The sequence below is a fragment of the Rhinoraja longicauda genome, chromosome 9 (genome assembly GCF_053455715.1).
Source record: "Rhinoraja longicauda isolate Sanriku21f chromosome 9, sRhiLon1.1, whole genome shotgun sequence".
Classification (NCBI taxonomy): Eukaryota; Metazoa; Chordata; class Chondrichthyes; order Rajiformes; family Arhynchobatidae; genus Rhinoraja; species Rhinoraja longicauda.
In genome coordinates, this window is record NC_135961.1 from 6,300,692 (window position 1) to 6,328,462 (window position 27,771).

The following is a 27,771-nucleotide window of genomic DNA, read 5'->3' on the forward strand; positions in this document are numbered from 1 at the left end:
ACTTAGCAATTCTGAAACCTCTTGAGTTCTCATGTGGTGGTCTGATAATGCAGCTTCTCTAGCTAAATAGTATAAGTGCAAGACGTTTGTGCGACATCTCCTTATCATTGTTTGACAGGAGAGATCCTGACAGAAATTAATTATCTCAGTACATCAACATGACTGAGTGGATATTGAACTCACAAGTTTTGTTTTTCTTGCCTCAAAGATAGGGAAGTTTATGAATGGGGATAATCTCCAAAGCAGTGGTTAGTTAAAGTTTGGAAAACTTTGCCATATAGGCTTCATGCTTTTAATGTATCATGTATTTCATGTATTCTATTTTAACCAAAACCTATGCTTTTGAGAAGTTCATAAGATGAATTCAATAACGTGCTGCAATTGGTCTTTTGTGCAGCACTGTGTCAAAAATAGCACAAATTGTCAATAGGTAATCAAAGATTATTAGTTTTTTAAATCCTGGAGGAACTTGGTGAGTCAAAGAGCATCGGTAGAAGGAATGGACAGACAACATATTAGGTCAGGACCCTGCTTCAGAGTCTCCAAGCTCCATGCTATTTTCAGGTCTCACATGCAGTAATGCAGTCGACTACATTCAATCACCTATTTCCCATTTATCTCCCCTCTTACTGCTCCATCCCACCCCTTCCATCCACATCCCTGCCTCTGGCTTTATTCACTCCTCCTCTTCTCCTTATCTGACACCTTTATCTTGCACTTCACTACTCTTACAATCAGTCCCCCTCCCTGCACCTGTATCTAGTTATCACTTGCCAGGCTTTGCCCCATTTGCACCTTTTTTCCAGCTTTTTCGTCGTTACACCAACAGTAACCCTGACACAAAACGTTGTCTGTCCATTCCCTCCAGAGATGCTGCCTATCCCACTGAGTTCCGCCAGCATTTTGTTTTGCTCAAGATTCCTGCATCTGCGGTCCCTTGTGCCTCTGAAGATTAGATAAATTGTTTAATTCAATAATTTATACAGGCCTGTGGCATTCTGTGCTGCATCTTGGTGGAACCAGTCTGTTGCTGAAGGTACTCCTCAGGTTGACCAGTGTGTCATGGAGGGGGTGAACTGTATTGTCCAGGATGCTCTGCAGTTTGAGGAGCATCCTGCCCTCCAAGACCACCTCCCATGAATCCAACTCTGCCCCCAGGACGGAGCCAGCCTTACTGATTAGTTTGTTAATCCTATTGGCGTCCACGGCCTTCGCCCTGCTGCCCCAGCACACTGCAGCGAAGAAGATGGCACTGGTCACCACCGATTGGTAGAACATCTGCAGCATCTTATTGCAGATGTTGAAGGAGCGGAGCCTTTGTAAAAAGTACAGCCGGCTCTGTCCCTTCTTGTACAGGACCTCAGAGTTCCTGGACCAGTCCAGGTTATAGTCCAGGTACACTCCAAGGTATTTGTACTCCCTGGTAAACTGCACATCCACACCATTGATGGAGACAGGGGACAGGGGTGTTCCTCTCCTCCTAAAGTCCACCATTAACTCCTTAGTCTTGTTGGTGTTATCATATCATATCATATATATACAGCCGGAAACAGGCCTTCTCGGCCCACCAAGTCCGTGCCGCCCAGTGATCCCCGTACATTAACACTATCCTACACCCACTAGGGACAATTTTTACATTTACCCAGCCAATTAACCTACATACCTGTACGTCTTTGGAGTGTTGAGCTGTAGGTGATTCAGCTCAGCTCCCTCCCACACTGATGCAGTCCACAATTGCAGAGTCATCTGAAAACTTCTGCAGGTGGCAGGAGTCCAAGTTATAACTGAAGTCTGAGGTGTAGATGGTGAACATGAAGGGAGAGGGCCGTCCCCTGTGGGGCCCCTGTTTTGCTCACTACCATGTCCATGACACAGTTCTGTAGTCTGACATAGTGTGGTTATCCAGTCAGGTAGTTGGTAATCCAGGACACCAATGGAGCATCCACCCGCATCTTCGTCAGTTTGCTCCCTAGAAGTGCAGGCCGGATGTTGTTAAAAGCACTGGAGAAATAAAAACACATGACTCTCGCAATGCTTTCCGGCTTATAAGAAATTAGTTATCATTTTATGCACCATTTAACAAATATAATTTGGGTGTGATTTCCATTTTAACAATCCTGAATCTTAATTATAAAATCTGGGATCTGATTTCAATATTCATTTTTATTTTTCTCTTCAAAAACTGGAATAAAGCTGGCTGATGGTTTAATTTTGGGATCAGTTTTTTTGTTTCTGTGAAACAATTTTTCCCGTGCCATCCAACTCTTTTTGGAGTTATGATTGCAGACACTTAAATGCTTGAGGTTTAATTTTTTTGGATCTATCTAGTTACTAAACTTACTTAATTTTTGTTTTTTGATTATAATTTTTATATATGCTGGTGGGAAAATATTTCTTAAATATGTGATTTTATTTTAAGGTCCTTGATTCAACTTCACTCAGCTTTGGGACAAGGGTGAAATGGTTTGCAATATGCTTTGCCTCTGGAGTTGGTTGTTCAATTCTTGTAAGTACTCCATTGCTTTTTTTAAAAAGTAGTAGCCAATTAAGTTAAAGTACTATTTATCATGTCATAATTTAAAAACTGATCATTCCAAGTTGCAGGGAATACATAAAAGGCGCAAAAAAAAAATCAAGAAACAACTCAATTGGCTTGCTCTCCTCCCAAAATGTATAATCTAAGAATTGAATTCCATCTGCCATTGTTGTGCCCATTTTACCAATTCCTCGATATCATTCTTTGGCTGAAGACTCCATTACCCGCAATCAACAACATCAATTTTCAAGTCATCTGCACACTTTGGTTGCACAGTGGCACAGCTGTAGAGTTGCTTCCAACACAGACCCATGTTTGATTCTGACCTCGGTTGCTGAATGTATGGAGGTTGCACATTCACTCTGTGACCAAGACGTAGAGGTTTGTGGGATAATTGGCTTCTGTAAATTGCCTCTCGTGTGTAGAATGCGAAACTGGGACAACATAGAACTGGTGTATGAGTGATTGTTGGTTGACACGGACTTGGTGGGCCAATGGGCCTGTTTACAAGTTGTGTCACCTTTTTTAAAAAACTTGTGAATCATACCTGCCACATTCATTTTTAGATTGTTAATGTATTCAAAACCACTAGGTGTCACAACACAGATCCTTGTGCTACTCCACTAGATGCAGGCTTCTGAATCGTAAAACTCTTGACCATTAACTTCCGTCTCTCATTACCAAGCCAGTTTCAGACTCAAATTTGGATCCACTTTGCCAAATTGCCCTCGATACCAGGAGCTGTTACCTTTTGCATCATTCTTCCATGTTGGACCTTCCATGTCTGAAGAAGGGTCTTGACCCGAAACGTCATCCATTCCTTCTCTCCTGAGATGCTGCCTGACCCGCTGAGTAACTCCAGCATTTTGTGTCTACCTTGGACCTTGTCACAGACCATACTCAAGATTATACACACTACGTGAAGCACAACAGCATCATCATTGCATTTAATCACCTCTGCGTAAAAGCATCCGAATTAGACCAAGGGCGCTGCACTTGATTGAAAAGTGTGATGACAAAAAATATTTAGGGTCACGGATGAAGAATAATTTGGCTGTATTTCAGCAACCACCAACAGCTACACATACAGGAAATATTATTTGTGTTGGACTGCACGTCATATCCATTGTTCTTGCCAAAATGTGAAAATGATATACATCGTGTAAAATTTTACCCAATGCTGTTACCCACATTGGGCTAAATACACTATTGTGCTTATTATCAATTGGTCCAAAATATTTTACATATACGGGTAGTTCTGCTGTAATGCCATGGTTACATTTCAAATTAACCTCGCATTATAGAAAATCGAGATATAAAAACAATTATGTCAGTAGGATATAGTGGGTGAGTGCTAGAGAGTTTAAGACTCACAATATCAGAGCTTTTAATAGAGTATCATTGCCCATGTGTTAATAGAAGCAAATGCTTGTCACTTTCAAGGTCCACTTGTGGTAAAACTGACAAATTGTGTTAAGAGACGACAGTAGTTGATCACTGCAGGATTCTTCCAATTCCACACTGCTCTAGTAGCTGCATTATTAAATAATATAAAAACAGTAGGAACTGCAAAATCAACAAAAATGTGAGATTGTTTGTTAGCAAACAATGATGAACAGTCCGCGCCTAATTTCTGTTGATAAGAACAAATGAGTTAAGAGCAGGCTGGAAGTTGCTGGCAAAAGATCAGCATCTGACCTCCCAGGGTGTGCTGTGCTGTACTGCATTGCAAGGGCACAGATAAACACTGTTTAGTGCACTTTGTTAGTGCACTTTCCAGCCAATTGATGAAAGACCTGCAAGGTGCTTAAAAGATAATATCAAAATTAATTTTAGTTGGACAAGGAGGCAAGTAATTGTACAAAACAAGAAGTCTGTAGTGTGCATAGAGGAGTATTTAGTCAAGCCATTGGCTGTCTGCACCAGACACCCAGCTTCATTTCTCACCTCGGGTGGTGTCTGTATGGAGTTTGCATATCCTCCATGTCACTTTGGAATTTGCATATCCTCCATGTCTGTATGGAGTTTGCATATCCTCCATGTCACCCATGTCACGTGGGTTCCCTTACATGCTCTGCATCATTACATTACATTGATTTTGTGAGGTTAGTTTGCCACTGTCAATGGCCCCATTGTTCGGGAGTGGTGGAATCTGGGTAGAATTGATGACAATCTGGGGAGAAATAGTACAAAAATAAGATTTGCCTAAATGAGTGGTTGATGATGAGGGCGATCTCGTGTGTCCCAATGCCTGATTAAGTAAGTGCATGTTCCTATAAAGGCTGTAAATTGAGTTAATTGTATAAAATGCATATACAGGAAGTCTTCAATGAAAATCAAAACGACTTGAAGAGAACCATTCAACTAAAAACTAAAATATTAAAAGTGATTAAAGCCAGATGGTATATGGTAGCATTTATAATATTTAATAGAATGCATTTTCCTCATTCATCCACAATGCAGTTCCTTTAAATCATCCAATATTTGATGTCACCGTTTTAACTTGGCGACAAGGTATATGCTACATATTTGAAAGCTATTTTCTAGTGCTATTGAAAAAACATTGAATAAAGTGCAATTAATTGAATGTAATGAAGATAACCCCATTGCTGGATATAGTTAATGTTTATAATACATTTATTGCACATTTTAATCTTACCTACATGCGCATTGCATGAAGTAAAAGTGTTTCCTTTTGGGGTGATGAATTGAATTTCAAGTAAGATGCATGAGAAATAAAGGTTAAAGCCGAGAAGCACAATTTGCAATGTGAAGGATATGATTTTACACTTTCAATTGTTTACTTTCTGGGCAAAAGTGACGCAGTAACAATTATCTTGATAATTGTTAGATTTCTGTGTTGACTTTAATAGGAAGCTAATCTACCCATTTAGCAATTTCATGAAAATCACAGGAGCATTAAGAACGGGAACGACACTTTCACAACAATGGAGCAACATAAATTGGCCACATCTGATGGTGACTAATAATTCCCAATATGTCTACCTTGCTACAAATTGCTGGTCAACATAACTTGTTCGGATGCTACTATTTCTTACCTAGTGTTTATTAATGGTAAACATTTTGAATAATGAGCTAATTCGCAGCCATTAGATAAATCATATGCAAACCACCTAAAAAAAACCTAAGTTGACATTTTATTTTCCTTTCCCTCAATATGGTTTTGCAGGACTTTGATACAGGTCAAGTTCACCTACTGTATGAAGAGGCAGAATTTTAGCAGCTCATATGACCACTGATTAATTACCTTTTGCATTGTGTACCTTTGTTTCAGGGAACAATTTTGCTCTGGCTTCCGAATGGAATAAAATTATTTGCAGTTTTTTACACATTAGGAAATATTGCTGCTATTACCAGGTAGGTGTTTACAGTGTTTTGAATAAACTGATTTTCTTTGTTGTACATCAAGCTGTTTATCCTATTTGTCCTGCCCCACTATACCCTCCAATTCATTGGTTTACAATAAATTCTCAAAATGGAAAGGCATTTCCATTACTATGAACAATACCCTCCAGTTTTATGGCGTGCATAATTAAATTTCTCGGTAAGTAGTTTACAAAGATGAGGAAAATCTGCTGATCGCTTGTGACAAATGTAGATTATTTGCTTCTCTTTTCTGTTTTGTGGACCAGATGTGTTTTGTGTACAAAGGCATTATCTTGGGCTTACATGTAAAAACTATCACGCTTTAGCCATTCTAATAGATTTGTTCTCTTATTTGTCCCATGTGGTCACATCTGCAAAAGTTCAAAAAACTTCAAAGATTTGAAGTAAGTTTAGAATACTTGTATTTTGCCAACTTACTTTTATATCTTTTGTTTTGTAGTTACTTTTACAGCATTAAAATGATCTTCAGTTTATCAAATACTAATTGGGTGATCAAAATTCTTTGCGCTTACACGACAAATATCTTATGTGGTAATTCTTGTGATCTGACATTAGATGGCAACGAAGCTTGATTATTGATATCAAGTGCCGTTTAATATGTCCACCACATTGTTGCTTTGGTTCCCAAGAGAACATTTCAACTGCTAATCTTGTTTGCTTTTGCCTGTTTCTGGTGGAGCAGTTCTAATGTGTTAGTCCTGACGTAGATTGGTCACAACTTAGAATACAGGTTCAATAATTACCTTGTTTATGCCATTGGACAATATTTTTTTCCTAATTAAAAAGAGGCTTGAGAACATAATCTTGGCAATATTGAGAGGAAGCTTTGACACTGGGCATGTTAACCTTCAAATGAGATTTTACATGCTAAGGAAAGAACTGAAATGCCAGAAACACTCATGAGGACGGGAAGCAACTGTGGAGAGAGAAACAGAGTTAACCTTTCAAGTCAAAGGCCGTTCATCAGACCACCATTATCCACATTGTACTGCATCTGCTCAATCAAGTGGTCTAAGTTGCCTTGAAGTCTTTTTGCATTTTTCTTACAACTGCTAATCATGTTAGCTTTTGCCTGTTTCTCATGGAGCAGTTCGTAGCTCTTGTAAATTCATTTTTGCCAAACATGATTTAACTTTCAGAAATACATGACAACTATGTGGCGTTTTAGATGGCGCAGTGGCGCAGCGGTAGTGTTTCTGTCTCCACGCCAGAGACCCGGGTTCAATCCTGACTAATTGTGTTGGCTGTGGGAGTTTGTACGTTCTCCCTGTGACCGTGTAGGTTTTCTGCAGGTGCTCTGGTTTTCTCCCACATCCCAGACGTGCAGGTTTGTAGGTTAATTGACTTATGTAAATTGTCCCAAGTGTGTAAGATAGAACTATTGTACGAGTGAAGAAGGGTCTCGACCCGAAACGTCATCCATTCCTTCTCTCCTGAGCTGCTGCCTGACCTGCTGAGTTACTCCAGCATTTTGTGATACCTTCGATAGGCCAACAGATTGGTAGTTGTGTGTTTTTCTTTCCTATTCTTTCTTTCTTAAATGTTGGGGTTATATTTACTACCCTTAAACCTACAGGAAGAATTCGAGAATTGATGACGAGAGCATTCTCTAGCCTAATGCGCATTGCAGAAACTTGATTGAGTGAGGGGCAAGGTAGGCAACTACCTTGGTTGGCTCCAAAATTTAAATTGATAGAAAGGGATATAAAAGAGGAACCTTTCAGGAAATTATAGGCATGTGAGAAGAAGCAGATTCTTGGGGACAGAATTTGCTCACATTTGGAAAAATGGTTTTAATACAGATAATCAGCATAATCCAACTAAAGGATAAAGGAGGTCCTGATACACACATTTGATTTAGGTTTATGAGGAGGTGATGAAGATGATTTATGAAGGTAGGTAGTAGATGTTGTAGACATGGATTTTAGTGAAGCATTTGACAAGGTTCCCCATGGAAAGCTGATCCAGAAGATTATGTCACATGGGATCCAGGTAAATTGGATGCAGAATTGGCTTGGTCATAAATGACAGTGGGTAGTGGTGGAGGGGTATAGAGAAAGATATTTCAGAAAGTCCAAATGGAATAAAGTCCTCGTTGTTTAATGACTTGGATTAGTTTTGAATTTAAAGTCGAGATATTATGCCAATGGTGACCTGACATTCACATCACAAGTTTATTGCTTTGAATGTGCTGTTGTCTAATGATGAGAATGATCAGAACATCTTGAACTTTTTTTAACAATTAAGTTAGAAGTAATTCTGATTTAGGTTTCTTAGGCATAATTTGACATGAATTAATTGGTAATTGAGGTTGGCCCTTCCTTCTCATGAAACAGTCTGCCTTGATGTTGCCAAATTTCAATATAACAGGTATAACAGACAAAAGAGCTTTATTTGTCGTTCGGTACCGAGATAATATCTAATTTCTCAAAGTTTTGAACTGTTGTCTGTCTTTTCATCTCTAGCACCTGTTTTCTTATGGGACCACTGAAGCAACTGAAGAAAATGGTTGACCCAAACCGCTTGGTTGCCACTATTGTTATGTTGGTAATTGCCATTTTATGCCATTTTTATTATTGTTTATTACTTTGTTTATTATTGCCACGTGTATTGTATTGTTGTATTGTATTGTAATCTTTTATTGTCATTCGATACCGAGATACCGAACAAAATTACATTTTCCAGCAGTCGCAGAACACAAAAAAAAAAGAACACAAGACACACGACCCCAACACAAACATCCATCACAGTGACTCCAAACACCCCCTCACTGTGATGGAAGGCAACAAAACTTCCCCTCTCTACCCCCATGCCCACGGACAGATAGCCCGACCCCTACCGAGGCGACCGACCCGCACAGCCCCCGCAAGGGGATGGAAGTGGCCGAGCCGCACCGAGTGCTGAAACGTCCCGCGGCCGTACCGGGCGATTGAGGGCCCCGCGGCCGAACCGCACCGGCGATGTTAAGTCCCGCGGCCGAGCCGCGCCGGGCGATGGAAGGCCCCGCGGTCGAGCCGCCCCGGGCGCTGTTAAGTCCCGCGGCCGAGCCGCGCGGGGCGATGTTAAGTCCCGCGGCCGAGTCGCCCCGGGCGATGTTAAGTCCCGCGGCCGAGCCGCGCCGGGCGATGGAAGGCCCCGCGGTCGAGCTGCCCCGGGCGATGTTAAGTCCCGTGGCCGAGCCACGCCAGGCGTTGGAAGGCCCCGCGGCCGAGCCTCACCCCGACCTAAAAAAAGAAAGGTTTCCCCCACCCCACACCCCCCCACACATACACAGCCAAAAACAAAACAAAAAACCACCCCAACACACAACCAAAAGGGAAAAAAGACAACAGACTGTCAGCGAGCCCGCAGCCGTTAGGCGCCACTCCCACTCCATACAGTGAAAAATGGTTTGCTTGCTATCCAGGTAAATCATACCACACATGAGGACAGTCATGGCATACATGAGTATAACCACTAGTGCAAAACAAGAACGTAACAGAGTGCAAATATAGTATTACAGTTACACAGAAAGATAGAAAAAAAACTGCAAGGGCTGTAACAAGGTAGACTGGGAAATCAAGGTCTGAAGTTCTCACAAACCCAAATTGTAATAGCATGAGCTAATTTACTATTATTATTACTCTTCTTTTTCTCTTTCTCAGTAACCTCTCCCACCCGCTCTAAAAAAAAATCACTACAATATTTGGAAACCATGATTTGCAACTTCTCGTTCAGTGATGCTATATTTGTACTCTGCTCTTTTAAACTGCAGGTGGCCAGAAGCGAAGTGAAAAGATCCTTGCATTGACTTGGATCCTAACACTTGACGTTGAAAGTGATTTCATTATTTTGTGATTGTAATTTTTTTCAAATTCCCACATTGCATATAGAATAGGCAATAATCGGGTGCTTCTACATTTGGTAACTAATAAACAAAATATTTTCTAATTGGCATGTTACTTTTAGCCGGATCGTTTAACATTTTTGAGGTTTCATTTCAAATCATAAAACCAAAACCACCTGAAAACAAAACACAAGTTTAATAGAAAGTACAAAAGCAGCCTTAAATAAAATCATAAATATCAGATGGAAGAAAATGTCCCTGATGGCCTTCACACATTCCGTTGTTCCAAAACACTCTCCAGGGCCCCACTGCTTACTGTAAAGATTCTTTCCTCCTTGCTTTATATTCCTCAAAGCCCCTGTCTGATTTCATCTTTAAAAGTCTTACATACGCTTCATTTTTATTTTTAACCATTTTACTACTTCTTTGGACATCTAAGGTTACCTTACCTTGCTGTCTTCATTCCTCTTCCATACTGGAACATGATCAACTTGCCTTTAACTGGCCCCCACATGTCAGATGCAGACTTGCCCAACAAAAAATACTCCCAATTTACTCTCCCTAGCTCCTGCCTAATAACAGTGTAATCTGATTCATTGCAATTTACTAATTTCCCCCAAGGTCCACAGTTATCCCTATTCAAAACCATCTTCATATCATATCATATATATACAGCCGGAAACAGGCCCTTTCGGCCCACCAAGTCCGTGCCGCCCAGCGATCCCCGTACATTAACACTATCCTACACCCACTAGGGACAATTTTTTACATTTACCCAGCCAATTAACCTACATACCTGTACGTCTTTGGAGTGTGGGAGGAAACCGAAGATCTCGGAGAAAACTCACGCAGGTCACGCGGAGAACGTACAAACTCCTTACAGTGCAGCACCCGTAGTCAGGATTGAACCTGAGTCTCCGGCGCTGCATTCGCTGTAAAGCAGCAACTCTACCGCTGCGCTACCGTGCCGCCTTAAAACCTATAGATTCGTGAACACTATCCCAAAAATGCTATTCCCCAGAAATACCTGTCAGCTTGCCGGGCTTGTTTCCCAGTACTGCATCCAGCATACTGGATCCAGTGTGCTCCCTCCTCATATTGGACTGTCCACATACCATTTTAAGAAGCCCTCTTGGACACACTTAACAAATTCAGCCCCATCTAAGCCTTTTGCACTAACTAGGTTCCTTTCAATGTTGCCCACTACAGAAGTTGGGGAAGAAAAAGTAAAATTTACTGAGATTGTAAGGGCTTTTGGATTTGTCTTTGTTTCACATCTTGTGTCCATCTTTGGTTGTCATACCTGGAGAAGAATAGACTTGTTTTTGAGTTTGTTCATCCTAAATTGATTCATGGGAAGAGGGTACAGTGCTATGACAATGGATGACATTACAAGTAAATCAATTTAACTACACAAAGGAAATCTGCGGGATAGATACACAAAGGCTATTTCCTCTAGCTAGAATATCTAATGCCAGTGACAATGGTCTTGGAATAACAAGTTGGTCATTTAGTACAAAATTTAGGAATGTTTTCTTTAAAGGGGTATAAAATTTGGAAATCTATCTTGGGGTGTGTACAAAACAGGATGAGAGATTTTTGGACTGCAAGGGAGTCAGAGGAAATGGAAATGAGTTGGGTAGGGATAGGAGCAAATGTGCAGAGTGGACATGGAGAACAGAATTATCTATAATATTATTGAATAGTATAACAGACTCCGAGGATTGTATGCCCACTACTTTAATAAAATTTGCAATGCAGGGTTCTATCCCTGCAGAATATTGTCCCTTCTGTTCCCAACAGGTATTTTTGTTCTTTTTTTTCCATCTGAGTAAGCTAAATGTTTGATGATTTGGCAAATTTTGAACAAATCTGTTTGGTTCACTTTTTAATTTTGATTGTGACTGCAACTGCTGATTTGTAATAATTCCTTGGTTGAGCATTTGTATATTCCCAACTGCTATGTGTACATTATAAATGACCCCTTTGGCATCATGTTTGGTATTTCCTCAACGGAATGTGTGAAGGCCATCTTGGACATTTTCTTCCAACTTAGATTTATGATCTTATTTATGGCTGCTTTTGTACCCCGGTTCTAATTCGGAAAGAGGCACGAGTGATTGGGTTTTCAAGACACTACTGTTGTGTACGTTGTTGCCTACTTTGGTCGATGTTGCTGGATTAGATGTAGTCCCGTGTATGCTGCTTTCTCAGCTATCAGTTATTTATCTGTCCTATTTTCAGGCAACTGGCCCTGACAGGAGCTACAAGATTGCCTTAAGTTAGAGTACTGTACACAGCAACTTTGTCATGTAAACAGGAACTCTGGCAACATTCCAGCAGCAGGGCTTTAATTGGACGCATCCAAATGCAATGCCAAATTCCTTCTTGGTTGGAAAACAACGTGATGTAACGGCAACTTCTGTAACTCAAAATGTAGGTTAATTGGCTGGGTAAATGTAAAAATTGTCCCTAGTGGGTGTAGGATAGTGTTAATGTACGGGGATCGCTGGGCGGCACGGACTTGGAGGGCTGGAAAAAAAAAAGGCCTGTTTCCGGCTATATATGATATGATATGATATGATATGTTCCGTTCTCCTGTTTAATGCAGAGCCCAAGCATTCTTGTTGGCTAATAATTAACTGTTGGAACTTTCAGTTATTAATTCTGATCTTGAAATGTCGTCAGAGAAATTCTTGGGTTATTCGCATGTGACTCATAATTGCCATATCCTGGCAATTTATTTTCTGTTCAGTTCCTTTGTTTACAGTATACCTTTTGTAAAGACTGCTCAGGAATCTGTCTTGTGTATAACAAGTTTTTTTATTGTCTGAAGAAGGGTCTCGACCCGAAACGTCGCCCATTCCTTCTCTCCAGAGATGCTGCCTGTCCCACTGAGTTACTCCAACATTTTGTATCTACCTTCGATTTAAACCAGCATCTGCAGTTCTTTCCTACACAAGTTATTTTTAGGTTGATTTACTTGTATATTCAGGTCAACATTTAAGTACAAACATTGTCATAGCTAAACCAAATATCTGCCAGACGTATTGCTGGATCTACTAGACAATACTGATACCTTTAGAGGTGCCTTTATATAATGTATTCCTGAAATTGTAAGCAATTTCTGCTGACAAGAATAAGACCTGACTAGGAATCAATGAGGGTTTCAAATACAAATTGGTTAAGAATCAGGTGATGTTGGGGAAGGGCCAGTGAAATAAGTAGAAGCTTACTTTAGTTTTGGATACTATAGCAAGATTGTGATGTCTGGTTCAGCCATAGAATGGTAGAAATTGTTTGCAATAGGAATGCTTTGGTTTACTTCCCTCTCCATATTAGCTCAAAGGCTACTGGGCATTCTCTAATGTCACAAGTAAAAATTGATATTAAACTAATATGTACAGTATTATCAGGGCTATTTGACGGAGGCCATCGCTGCTCAATCCAGTCACGAGTAACTATTTCCATTTGTGTTGCTAGAACACAGTTAATTTGAATTTGAGCCCTGTTACTACATCATCTGTACTTCTGTTTAAGAAACAAATGCTAATTTAGACAGATCTAGAATTAAATTTATTGTTGACACAAGAAACTGCAAATGCTGCAATCTTGAGGAAAACACAAAGTGTTGGTGGGACTCAGTGAGTTAGGCTGGGGAAGGAAGGGACAGGCAAGGTTTTGGTTTGGGATCCTGTTCAGAGTCTAAGGAAGGGTCCCAACCCAAAACCTTGCCTGTCCATTCTCTCCACAGATGCTGCATGACCAGCTGAGTTCTTACAGCACTTTCTGTTAAATGTACTGTTGTTTTGCTCCTCGAAGGTATTTATTCACAAAATGCTGGAGTAACTCAGCAGGTCAGGCAGCATCTCGGCAAACCAATAATAATAGAGCATCTTTGGGCAAAAGGGAGGAATTTAAAACAATCACCAGCACCAGATGAAATTACCAAATACTGCCAAAATCCAGACAATAGACAATAGGTGCAGGAGGAGGCCGTTCGGTCCTTCGAGCCAGCACCGCCATTCAATGTGATCATGGCTGATCATTCTCAATTAGTACCCCGTTCCTGCCTTCTCCCCATACTCCCTGACTCCGCTATCCTTAAGAGCTCTATCTAGCTCTCTCTTGAATGCATTCAGAGAATTGGCCTCCACTGCCTTCTGAGGCAGTGAATTCCACAGATTTACAACTCTCTGACTGAAAAAGTTTTTCCTTATCTCAGTTCTAAATGGCCTTCCCCTTATTCTTAAACTGTGGCCCCTTGTTCTGGACTCCCCCAACATTGGGAACATGTTTCTTGCCTCTAACGTGTCCAACCCTTTAATAATCTTATTAAAGTTGGGACATTGTTACAATTGTACAAGATGTGGGTGAAGTCACACTTGGGGTATTGTTTTCAGATTTGGTCACCTTGCTATTGGAAAGATGCCATTGAGCTAGAAAGAGTGCAGAGAAGGTTTACAAGGATGTTGTCAAGACACAAGAGCTATAGGGAAAGGTTGGGGAGGCTAGGACTTGGAGCACAGGAGGCTGAGGGGTGGTCTTATGAAGGTGTATAAAATCACGAGGGCAATATTTAGGGTAGATGGACAGTCTTTTTCCCAGAGTAGGGAAATCAAGAACTAGAGGGCATGGCTGAGAGGGGAATGATTTAATTGGAACCAAAGAGGCAACTTTTTTTACACAGCAGATGGTGGGTGTATGGAATGAGCTGCCAGAGAAAGTAGTTGCAGCAGGTACAATGACATTTAAAAGACATTTGGACAGGTACATGGACAGGAAAGGTTTAGAAGGATATGGGCCAAATGTGAATAGATTGGACAAGCTTAGATGAGCCACATTGGTCGACATGGACCAGCTGGGCTGAAGGCCTATTTCTGTGTTGTGTGACTCTATGATTATGCTATTTGTGGTTCAGAAAGGATTTAAGGCACCTTAACTTTGATTATCATTCTAAATAATAAGCAAGATAGAAACATCCTCAAGACTGAAATCTTCAATATATGATGACTATTCCAGTGTACAATTCTGGTCAAAGCTATAAAAAAAAATTAATGCCTCTGGGTGCAGCTAACATGGAAAATTAACTAAATTACATTTTTTTAAATTATAAATCACTTTGAGATAAAATCATTAATTTGTCTTAATCTTTGCTTTCTCACTTGTGTACAATTGTTATTTAAATGAATGAGCTCAAGTATCCTCTCCTTAATCTAACCTGAGCATTTTCCCTACTGTCAAAGTCTAGCAAATTTCATTTAGCTGCTCTTCATCGTTAGACTCCTTTCAGAGTCCAGTGACAGTGCACTACTGGGAAATTGCAACAGAACTTGGCCACCGAGAACCAGATATTGGCATTCGCACATGTTACAAAATTTGCAGGCTCTTAGGTAAACACCAGCAGCTCCATATGGCAAAACTGAAAAAAAACTAGGCCTATATCATTTAATTGCTAACATTAACTAGCTTGTTAGTATTTCCTTCTCCAAGACGGGGCAGCACGGTGGCGCAGTGGTAGAGTTGAAGCCTTACAACGCTTGCAAGGTCAGAGACCCGGGTTCGATCTCGACTAAGGGTGCTGTCTATACGGAGTTTGTACATTCTCCCCATGACCTGGGTGGGTTTTCTTCGAGATCTTCGCTTTCCTCCCACACTCCAAAGACACACAGGTTTGTAGGTGAATTGGCTTGGTAAATGTAAAAATTGTCCCTAGTGTGTGTGTAGTATAGTGTTAATATGCGGGGATCGCTGGTCGACAAGGACCCGGTGGGCCGAAGGACTTGTTTCCTTTCTGTATCTCTAACCCAAACTAAACTGAAGACAGTTAATTTTCTTGGACAACTTGCGTAAACTGAATTACTGAAGAATTATCAACAACCTGCTGAGTTACTCCAACACCTTGTCATTGTAAACCAGCATCTGTGATTCCTTGTGTCTGGAATGAATAATGATTTGGGTAAAAGGTATTTAGTTTTCATCTGTCTGTGGCCATAGATGATTACAATACAACACAAAAGCAAACTGGGTATTAAAAGGGCATAGAATATGGTGAGGAATGTGACAAGGGTGAAGCCCAAGGCAAACTAACGGAACATAGTACAGAGCAGGAACAATGTCTGTGTCAAAATGCTGGGCAGTTAACCAATTTTGTTTGCCTCCATGTGATCCATATCCCTCCATTCCTTGCATAGTTATGTGCCAACTAAATGCCACTAAAGTATTTGCTTTAACTAGCACCCCTTGCAGTGTATTCCAAGCACCTACCACTCTGTTAAAAAAAAACTTGCTCTACTCATTTAAACTTATCCCCTCTGACCTTAAAAATATTCTCTCCAATCTTTGACATTTGTTCATATAGATTTCGAATAGACGAATTCTTATCGATTGAACAGTTGCACATTAGTTCTTCCGAAGGAACATTGCAATCAGCCGAGGCAGTGGTTTGTTTATGACTGAACTAACTTAAACATATGCTGTATTCTTGTTTTAAAATGAAAAACATTGTTCTCTGTTTTATTCTACAGCTGTGCTTCATTTTAACATTATGTGCAGTGTTTTGGGTAGGTATCATTTACTATGTTTTTGCTTAAATGTCAGTATATTAAACATTAAACAATATGGTGGCTTCCCAATTGATGATACTTAAATTCATTAACTTCTCCCATACTATGCTATATGGACTAGAATGTCTCTTGTTCGATATGTTTTTTGGTAAGCTGAATTAATGCTAACAGTTAACTTTTGTGCTGCTTCCTCAAGTTAAATATTGCCATGATGAAGTGTGAATAGGTGGCATTAGATTTGAACAGCATTGCTAGTAATCACTCTCAGATGAAGAACAGCCACTTGAGAGGAATTAATATATACATGTGCTCACGCACCTAAAGAATTGCTGGAATCCATGTTCATAACTCAGCTGATGCTTCCAAATTTGTTGTCACAGTAAACTGACAATTTAAATTTCTATGGAATATTATAAGCTGTTGCCTCCTCAGTTTGCCACCGACTGTTTTGTGGATAAAACCTTGCTGATAAAACATTAAGGACACGGCAATTGGAAGGGGCCATTCTGCCATTCATTTCGGTCATGGCTGATCTGTAGCGTGCCTCCATCTTGTATGGCTTGGCTGTGTAACCTCTACTTAACAAACGCTCTTGTCAATTGAAATTTTAACTAAATCTTAGCAAAATAGTCTTTTGAATGAGAGATTCCCACATTTCCTCTAGCTTTTTGTGAAGAAACACTTCCCGGTGTCACTGAATAGCGTAGCTCTAATTTTTAAGCTTTTGCTTTCTTCTTGACTGCGTATACTGGTATTCTGCAGAGCAAAAGATGCCAGGCTTCTTCCCTATCTAAGCCTCTCATGCTAAGGAAGTCCCAGAAATCTGTTCAGGAAGCAACCTTGCTGTTTTGTACCTTTCCATAATCTGCCTACTTATCTGGTCCTTTATCTTCCGTTGGCTATTAGATAGCTTTTGGTATATTCCCTTCATAGTCATATGAGCTGAGCTCTACCTACATTGCCTCGGTGGATGAGGCCTCCTGTATCTAGCGTTCTTTCCTCCCGTCCCTGCGATCAGTCTGAAGCAGGGTCACGGCCTGAAACGTCACCTATCCATGCTCTCCGGGAATGTTGCCTGATCTGTTCCAGCTTTTTGTGTCTTTCCAGTGAAAGCTGATGTTAGGCATGGTTGGATGAGCAGTGTAACCATTTAGCACCAAGGTGTGGGGTTCAAGTTCATACGGGACAGGGGGGTGAACATGGGAATGGGCAGCAGTTGCTCCACATGTTGACAGACCGCTTGAATCTTACAATCTCATAATTTGCATTGGAAATACAAATCCTTTTGTTTCCCTCTCTTTTTTTGGCTACATATTTCTCCTCAGCCCAAAAACAAGCTCAACAACCACCTTTGAATTTCTTCCCATTGAGATATTTTCAGTTCTGGGGGAATGGTGTTGTCGGCAACTGTGGTGTAACCCCCCCCCCACGCGGTCACGGGGAGAGTATGCAAACTCCGCACAGACAGCACCCGGGGTCAGGATCGAACTGGGTCTCTGGTGCTGTGAGGCAGCAGCTCTACCTACTGCACCACTGTACCTATGCTCTTGGTCCTGGCAATATATCCCGGGTACTTTAGATGCTTGTATCTAAATAAAAAGACTTGTATAAATGAAAAAGTCAAGAGTCCAGTGTTGCTTACATCTGCTTACTTTTTAAATTAATTTTGCTGTAATGCTAGAAATTGGCAAAATTAAATATTACTACTAGAATTTTTACACATTATGCTCTCAAACAGATACCCTGTATGTTGTTTAATAGCGTATGTAGAGGGGGACATTGCATGACAGTATGTGGATTTCTATTATGGCTGTTAGCTACTAATTATCCAAGTGCTGAATATTTCCAGCCTTTTAAAAATCTGGTGGTCAAATTAGATTATTTTTTTGGTCTTTCAGTGGCACAAGAAAGGACTTGCCCTAATCTTCTGCATATTACAGTTCCTAGCAACAACTTGGTAAGACTCATCATCGGTATCTTGAAATAAAATTAAATGAATGTAAAATATACCAACACAATTTTATTTTTATGCTTGTAAATGTCATTTGAAGTCTGTTTAATCTGCAATATCTATTGGTAGAAAGTTGCAGATTTTAAATTTGGATAAACTTTTATTCCTGTTTTAATTACTACAAATTACATTTAGTTTGTAATCAATTTTATTCTCTAAGTCTTTTGCATTAATTTCTGTTTAGAATAAACAGAAGTACAGACAAGTGAACCTTACATTTGTGTTTAGTACAGACAAGTGAGTCTAACATCTGTGATGGGAATGTTATTAAAAGGCTTCTGAGGGGCAGGATTTATTTGCATTTATGAAGGCAAGGACCTATTAGGGTCCATGTTTTGTGCATGGATTTTTTTTAAAGAGGTGGTCAAGAGGATTGATGAGGGCAGGGTGGTAGATGTTTTTTATATGGACTCTAGCAGGACATTTGACGAGGTTCCATACGATAGGATGGTTAAGGTGGTTGTGTAGGAAGGAACAGCAGGTGCTTGGTTTCCACCGAAGGCATCTGAAAAAGGGTCTCGACCCAAAACGTCACCCATTCCTTCCTTCCAGAGATGCTGCCTGTCCTGCTGAGTTACTCTAGCATTTTGTGGTTAAGGTGGTTAGAACACATGGGATCAAGGGTGAACTAGCCAATTGGGTATAAAATTGTCTTGATGGTCGGAGGCAGAGATTGATAGTGGAGGGTTGTTTTTCAGGTCAGAGGCCTATGACCAGTGGAGTGCCGCATGGATCAGTGCTGGTCCTCTTTTGCTTGTTATATGTTGCAGATTTGGAGGGGGTATGTACGTAGCATAACCAAGTTTACAGTTGACAACAAAGTTAGTAGTACAGTGGACATTGAAGAAGATTACAAGATATAGATCACCTTAAGTGCACGGGTGTGCTTTTGGCAGCACGGTGGCGCAGTGGTAGAGTTGCTGCCTTACCGCGCCAGAGACCTGGGTTCGATCCTGACTTGGGGTGTTAACTGCACGGAGTGTGTACGATTTCCATGTGACCTGTGTGGGTTTTGTCCAGGATCTCCAGTTTCCTCCCACACGCCAGTGAATCGGCCACCACTGCCTTCTGAGGCAGAAAATTCCTCAAATTCACAACTCTCTGTTTTCCTCATCTCAGTTCTAAATGGCCTACCCCTTATTCTTAAACTGTGGCCGCTGGTTCTGGACTCCCCCAACATCGGGGACATGTTGTCTTGATGGTCGGAGGCCGATTCACTGGAAGAGAGTTAGATAGAGCTCTTAGGGCTAGCGGAATCAAGGGGTATGGGGAGAAGGCAGGAACAGGGTACTGATTGTGGATGATCAGCCATGATCACATTGAATGGCGGTGTTGGCTCGAAGGGCCGAATGGCCGATTCCTGCACTTATTGTCTATGTATATGTAAGTTATATTTAAAAGATATGAGACGGGTATTTGGATAGGAAAGATTGAGAGGGATGTGGGCCAAACACAGGCAGGTGGGACTAACATAGATGGGGTATCTTGGTTTGCATGGGTAAGTTGGGTCGAAGGGCCTGTTTTTGTGCTGTCTGACTGACTCTATGACTCCAAATGTTCCTTTTTATTTTCATTCATCTCATTCCGATAGATAACATGAATTTATCATAAACGCACTTTAATTTCATAGAAAACTCCTGTAAAAAAAATCAAATGTTAATAAAATGTCTTCTGACTTCATTGTCTGGAGGTTGCCAAACTTTCTTTGCTAAGCGCCAATATCGGCTCCATCCCTCAATTCCAATTCCACATCCATTGTCAATTGCTAATTAAAAATAAAGAAGAAAAAAAAACTATTGGTTCATTTAATTGTCTACCCTCCTTTAGCTTCTATGGCTTCCCTGCTACCCTGTATATTTGAATTCCGATTATAAGTGTTATTGAAAGCTAATGTATGCCTTTGTGAGATGCCGCAAAACGGCAGCTTGAGTCATTGCTGCATTCTTCAAAGATTTTGTTGTGGCAACCAGTTGTAACCTTGAGAATCCAAAAGCACGGCCAGCAAGCAGCAAAAAACTTCCTTTGCTAGCTTTGTTTTACAGGCTGCTGTTCATCCTGTTGGAATGTGCATGGTGGCAGGAGTATGGCGAGAGAAATTTCTGCAACAATGGTCTATTGACAAAGTGGGGCTTGTGTTTTATTTAAATCAATGCATCCAATAGACAATAGACAATAGACAATAGACAATAGGTGCAGGAGTAGGCCATTCAGCCCTTCGAGCCAGCACCGCCATTCAATGCGATCATGGCTGATCACTATCAATCAGTACCCCGTTCCTGCCTTCTCCCCATACCCCCTCACTCCGCTATCCTTAAGAGCTCTATCCAGCTCTCTCTTGAAAGCATCCAACGAACTGGCCTCCACTGCCTTCTGAGGCAGAGAATTCCACACCTTCACCACCCTCTGACTGAAAAAGTTCTTCCTCATCTCCGTTCTAAATGGCCTACCCCTTATTCTCAAACTGTGGCCCCTTGTTCTGGACTCCCCCAACATTGGGAACATGTTATCTGCCTCTAATGTGTCCAATCCCCTAATTATCTTATATGTTTCAATAAGATCCCCCCTCATCCTTCTAAATTCCATCCATGAACAGTGCTGTGCAAAAATGAAGCTGCAGAATTGAATAAGACTGGGAAATTGTGGCAAATTAATTTCTAATATTAAGAGGGATGACGTGCACTAATAAAATGCCACGTTTTATTTTAATGCAAAGATACTGATTTAAATAGACATTCAAATATAGTTTTTAAATGGTACATACGCAATGATTAAATGTCACCCTTGTGTTGTAGTAATCAGGACTGGATAAATGTCCAGTCACTCTACACCTCCATCCCCCACAAGGATGGTCTCGAAGCCCTCCGTTTCTTCCTCGACCGTAGAACCAGCCAATCCCCATCGACCAACACTCTCCTCCGCCTAGCAGAGCTGGTTCTTACCCTCAACAACTTCTCCTTTGACTCCTTCCACTTCCTCCAAACCAGAGGCGTAGCTATGGGCACTCGCATGGGCCCTAGCTACGCCTGCCTCTTTGTCGGGTACGTCGAACAATCCCTGTTCCAGACGTACACTGGCCCCATCCCCGAACTCTACCTCCGCTACATCGACGACTGCATTGATGCTACCTCTTGCACCCATGCAGAACTCACTGACTTCATACACTTCACCTCCAATTTCCATCCTGCCCTTAAATATACCTGGACTATCTCTGACATCTCCCTCCCGTTTCTGGACCTCACCATCTCCATCACAGGAGACAGACTAGTGACGGACATTTACTACAAGCCCACCGACTCGCACAGCTATCTGGACTACACTTCTTCCCACCCGGTCCCCTGCAAAAAGTCTATCCCCTACTCCCAATTCCTCCGTCTACACCGCATCTGCGCCCGGGATGAGGTGTTTCAGACTAGGGCTTCCGAGATGTCCTCGTTCTTCAGAAAACGGGGCTTCCCCTCCTCCATTATAGATGAGGCTCTCACTAGGGTCTCTTCTACATCCCGCAGCTCCGCTCTTGCTCCCCCTCCCCCCACTCGCAACAAGGACAGGATCCCCCTCGTTCTCACCTTCCACCCCACCAGCCAGCGGATCCAACATATCATCCACCAACATTTCCGTCACCTACAACGGGACCCCACCACTGGCCATATCTTCCCATCCCCTCCCCTCTCTGCGTTCCGCAGAGACCGTTCCCTCCGTAACTCCCTGGTCCACTCGTCCCTTCCTACCCAAACCACCCCAACCCCGGGCACCTCCCCTCTCTGCGTTCCGCAGAGACCGTTCCCTCCGTAACTCCCTGGTCCACTCGTCCCTTCCTACCCAAACCACCCCAACCCCGGGCACTTTCCCTTGCAACCGCACGAGATGCAACACCTGTCCCTTTACCTCCCCCCTCAACTCCATCAAAGGACCCAAACAGTCTTTCCAGGTGAGACAGAGGTTCACCTGCACCTCCTCCAACCTCATCTATTGCATCTGCTGCTCTAGATGTCAACTTATTTATATCGGCGAAACCAAGCGCAGGCTCGGCGATCGCTTCGCTGAACACCTGCGCTCGGTCCGCATTAACGCAACTGATCTCCCGGTGGCCCAGCACTTTAACTCCCCCTCCCATTCCCAGTCTGACCTCTCTGTCATGGGCCTCCTCCAGTGCCATAGTGAGGCCCGCCCAGAAATTGGAGGAGCAGCACCTCATATTTCGCCTGGGCAGTTTGCAGCCCGGTGGTATGAACGTCGACTTCTCCAACTTCAGATAGCTCCTCTGTCCCTCCCTTCCCCTCCTCCTTCCCAGATCTCCCTCTATCTTCCTGTCTCCACCTATATCCTTCCTTTGTCCCACCCCCGACATCAGTCTGAAGAAGGGTCTCGACCCGAAACGTCACCCATTCCTTCTCTCCCGAGATGCTGCCTGACCTGGATAAAACATACTTGATACAGACTGTGTAGGAAAATAACTGCAGATGCTGGTACAAATCGAAGGTATCGCAAAATGCTGGAGTAACTCAGCAGGTCAGGCAGCATCTAGGAGACCCTTCTTCAGAAGAAGAAGGGTCTCGACCCGAAACGTCACCCATTCCTTCTCTCCTAGATGCTGCCTGACCTGCTGAGTTACTCCAGCATTTTGTGACACCTTGATACAGACTGATCACTATTATATAATATGAACAATATGAGATGAGGAGAAATTTCTTTAGTCAGAGCGTGGTGAACCTGTGGAATTATTTGCCACAGAAGGCTGTGGAGGCCGTCAGTTGATATTTTTAAGGCAGAGACAGATAGATTAATGATTAGTACAGGTGTCAGAGGTTATGGGGAGAAGGCAGGAGAATGGGGTTTGGAGGGAGAGATAGATCAGCCATGATTGAATGGTGGAGTAGACTTGATGGGCCGAGTGGCCTAATTCTACTCCTATCACTTATGACCTCATGAACAAGGTCCTAGGTTATTCACTTAATTTTGTTTTGCTGTTCAGATTGGTGTTGCATTTATAGATGAAATATACTAAGATACCAGTTCTTTTCTAACAGTAGAATATTCCAACTTCCATGTAAGAAGCATTCCAGAATGCTTAATCAAACCAAATTTGAGAATCAATTTCTAGAATAATGGTTAACGGTACTTTTGAATTAAAGAAGGTATTTATTCACAAAATGCTGGAGTAACTCAGCAGGCCAGGCAGCATCTCAGGAGAGAAGGAATGGGTCGAGACCCTTCTTTAGACTGATCAGTCTGAAGAAGGGTCTCGACCCGAAACGTCACCTATTCCTTTTCTCCTGAGATGCTGCCTGACCTGCTGAGTTACTCCAGCATTTTGTGAATAAATACCTTCGATTTGTACCAGCATCTGCAGTTATTTTCTTATTCTTACACTTTGAATTAAAGAAAAATGGAAGAATTCAGGGAAATTCCGGATTTAGTGAATGGAATCGTGGCAGAAGGAATAGGGATTAATTTAAAAATTTTAAAATTGGAGAAACTTCTTTGACGATTTACGGAGTTAATGAAAAGCAACATTCCGAGAACCTTGAATACAAAATTAATCATTTTTAAATGCAACTTTTGGTGGGCCAGCAACCAATTCAGTGAATGCTATCCCCTCAAAACCTCCAGTATTCAAAAGCAAAACAATCGATCCACATAACTAATGTCTCTGGGATCATTTTGTAAATCTTTCTGCCCTCTTGCGAAAGCTTGCTGCGTCTATGGTAACAGGAGACCATATTCCACTTGTATGAAGGTTCTTCATGAGTACCCAACTCTTGTTTGTGATTTGCCCTAGCACATATACCCCGTATTCGTCTTTATATCGCCTATTCTATCACTACCAACTTCTCCCACTTTGCGTATCCCCAGCATTAAACTTTATCTTCCATCTACCCCCTAGAACCTCGATATTTCCATGAAGTGTCTTACTTTCCTGCTCACAGTTTGCATGTTCAAAAAAAAACTTTTCCTACTAACTTTCAAACCAAAGGAATAACACTCATATTATGCTGGGATAGTCTACAATCCAATATTATAAACTGAATTCTCCAATTTTAGGTACCCTTCTCCTCAGATGTTTTTGCCACCATTCTCTCTCTCTCCCATTGCTCTCCTGATTCCTCTTTCTTTTTTAGTCTCTCTCCCTCCTGGTTCAATCCACCTACGACATACAAATTTCACCCAGGGATTCCCCCACAGGCTTCACCACCACCTGGTTCTGGATCCATCTGCCTTGCACCTCTCCTCTAATGGTTCCCATTATTATCTGCAGTTCCTACCCATTATCACCTTTCTTGTTTATAAGATTCCAGCACTGGCCGCCTTTGTGTTCCTGCTCACTGCCTCCCAGCAGCTGTCTCCACTTTGGCCTCCCCTCCCCCCACCCCCCCCCCCCCCCCCCCCCCCACCCCCATCTGCCTCTTTTTTTAATCTTCTGCTTACCTCCATCATTCACCTGCCTCAGCTTTCAAACTCCATCCCTCCTTACCTCCATATACCTGTCACCTTACACTCCTTGTGTTGGAAGAAAAAGAAGATGCTGTTTTTTACACCAAAGATGGACACAAAGTGCTGGAGTAACTCAGCGGGACAGGCAGCATCTCCAGACAGAAGGAATGGGTACATTTCGGGTCAAGACCCTTCTTCAGACTCAAATCGAAACGTCACCCATTCCTTCTCTCCAGGGATGCTGCCTGTCCCACTGAGTTACTCCAGCACTTTGTCTAATCTTACATTCCTGGTTAGTTCACCAAACCTCTCACTTCTATTTCATTACTCCCTCTCTTTCTATTGGCCATCTCCCCTCTGTATTAATGCAAGGTTTTGACCCAAAATGTAAATCATTCCTTTCCACCCACAGATGCTGCTTGACCTGCTGAATACCTCCAGCAGATTGTTGCTCCAGATTCCTGCATCTGCAATCTCTTGTGTCTCCTATCCTTCACCACAATTTTTTTTGTTTCCACTTGTGCTCTCTGAACACTTGCGCTCGATCTGCAGAGGCCTATACTGGATCTCACGGTTGCTAACCATTTTAACTCCCCATTACATTCCCATACTGGCCTGTCAGTCTTGGGGCTCCTTGATTGCCAGAGTAAGGCCACACTCAAATGGAGAAACATCACCTCGTATTGTGCTTGGGTAGCTTCCAACCCAAAAGTACAAACATTGAATTTTGCAATGTTAGGTAACCTAATACTAACCCCCCCTCCCCCGTGCCCAGACTGTTCTTCAATCCTGCCTCACACCATCATGTTTTTATCTCTGGCCTTTGTTCCACCTGCCTATCAAACCAACCCCCCCTGGCCTGTGTCCACCTATTACCTGCCATGCCTTGTCCTCCCCAAAGATAATAGAACAGAGCAAGGTAGACCACTCGACCCTTAAAACCGTAGTATCTCATGGCGCCATTTTAGTAGGCAGAAACTCGCAGAAACATTTTTAAAGAAAAATAACAAAAATCTGTGAATTGGTAGATGAGATGTATTCTGCATTTTAATGGTATCATCGCACATACTGTTCCCCCAAAACACTGATTACACTGCGAGAGGCATAACAGACGGTGGGTTTTGCCTACTAAAATGCCTCCTTTGCGTACTACATTTCAGTGTTGGTGATTTTGACGGTGGTCAATCTTGCTCAGCTCTATCATCTTTGGTCCTGCCTCTCCCTTCTTGCAGCTTTCTTCTCTCCAATCCACAATCAGTCTGAAGAGGGGTCTCTGTCTGAAACAAAACCCATCCATGTTCTCCAGAGATGCTGCCAGACCCGCTGAGTTATTCCAGCACTTTGTGTCCTTTTGTGCATTAACCAGAATATGCAGTTCCTTTTTGCTACACTTCTAAAATTCATTCCTTCTGGGCCAGATGATTCATCAAATAGACCCAGTATATCTAGTACTCCCCCTCTGGCAGCATTTACTCAACTACAATCATAAATACCATCTCCACCTCAGTAAAGACGAAGAAACGTTGAGTAGGTTGGACCTATGCTCATTTGAAGTTTGAAAAATATGAGGTGATCTCTTTGAAGCACAACATTCAGAGTAAACATGACAAGGTAGAGAAGGGAGAGGCAGGACCAAAGAGACAACAATTTTCCTCAAAGGGGTAGTTGGAGCGTGTGTGTGTAGTTTTGGATCAGGTATTGCCTCTGGTCTCGACCCGAAACGTCACCCATTCCTTCTCTCCAGAGATGCTGCCTGTCCCGCTGCGCTACTCCAGCTTTTTGTGTCTTGTCTTCGGTTTAAATCAGCATCCGCAGTTCCTTCTTACACGTTACCTATTTTAAGATGGAGTAGATGAGAATTTCTTCACCCATGCTTGTGTGTCCTTGGAATTCTCTATCCAGAGAGCTGCATCTGGAGCATATTTAAAGCTGAGGTAGACTGAATTTAGGGAAACCGGCAGGAAAGTGGAGATGAGACCAAGATAAGATCAGTTATGATCATAGTTCAGTTTAGTTTATTATTGTCATGTGTACAGAGGGACGCATTTTGTGTCTTCGATAAAAATCAGAATAGGAACTATGAGGTACAAAATGAAGCAGCTGCTGGAAATCTAGGTAAAGGAGAAACATAGAAAATAGGAGCAGGGGTAAGGCCATTCGGCCCTTCGAGCCAGCACCGCCATTCAATATGATCATGGCTGATCATCCAAAATCAGTACCCCCATACCAGCTTTTTCCCCATATCCCTTGATCCCCTGAGCCCTAACAGCTAAATCTCTCTCTTGAAAACATCCAGTGAATTGGCCTAGAAGCTGGAAATCTAGCAAACCTAACAGCAGGTTAGAGAGCACCAGTGGAGAGGGAAATGTTGAGTTAATATTACAAGTATTTACTTAATTCATATTTTGCTTTGGCAGCTTACAGCCCTGTGGTATGAATATTGATTTCTCTAACCGCAAGTAACCCTGGCATTCCCTCTCTCTCCACCCCTCACCCACCCAAGTCGCACCAGCTTCTCGTTTTCACCCAACAAACAGCTGACAATGGTCTGTCTCCTTTATCATCATTACTTTTTTGCATATCTTTTATTCATTGTTCTTTATCTCGCTACATTGTCGTCCATATCTCTCGTTTCCCTTTCCCCTGACTCGACCCGAAACGTCACCCATTCCTTCTTTCCAGAGATGCTGCCTGCCCTGCTGAGTTACTCCAGCTTTTTGTGACTATCTTCAGTTTAATCCAGCATCTGTAGTTCCTTCCCACACATCACTGTTTTCTAATGTTTCCCAGCTTTGATGAAAGGTTGTCAACCTGAAATGTTACCTGTTTTTCCAGAGATTCTGCCTGACCTGCTGGATATTTTGTGTTTTTGTTTCAGACTTTGTTTTGTTTTTTATTTGTTTTCTTCATTTGTTTGATTTTGATGTTTGCGGGATCATGCAGTGTGCATTTTGCCTTCTGTGTTTGCATCTGACAGTAGTAATTAAATTTA

General features: G+C 42.0%; 1 protein-coding gene across 1 annotated transcript in view; it reads left to right on the forward strand.

The window, feature by feature from the left end:
- sft2d1 (SFT2 domain containing 1) overlaps positions 1-27,771 on the forward strand; it is a 49,052-nt gene that overhangs the window by 14,632 nt on the left and 6,649 nt on the right. Inside the window, exons 2-6 of the mRNA XM_078404718.1 lie at positions 2,420-2,506; positions 5,832-5,914; positions 8,410-8,491; positions 16,298-16,333; positions 18,235-18,293. Of these exons, the coding sequence (XP_078260844.1) occupies positions 2,420-2,506; positions 5,832-5,914; positions 8,410-8,491; positions 16,298-16,333; positions 18,235-18,293 (347 nt within the window). The remainder of the gene's footprint in view (positions 1-2,419; positions 2,507-5,831; positions 5,915-8,409; positions 8,492-16,297; positions 16,334-18,234; positions 18,294-27,771) is intronic.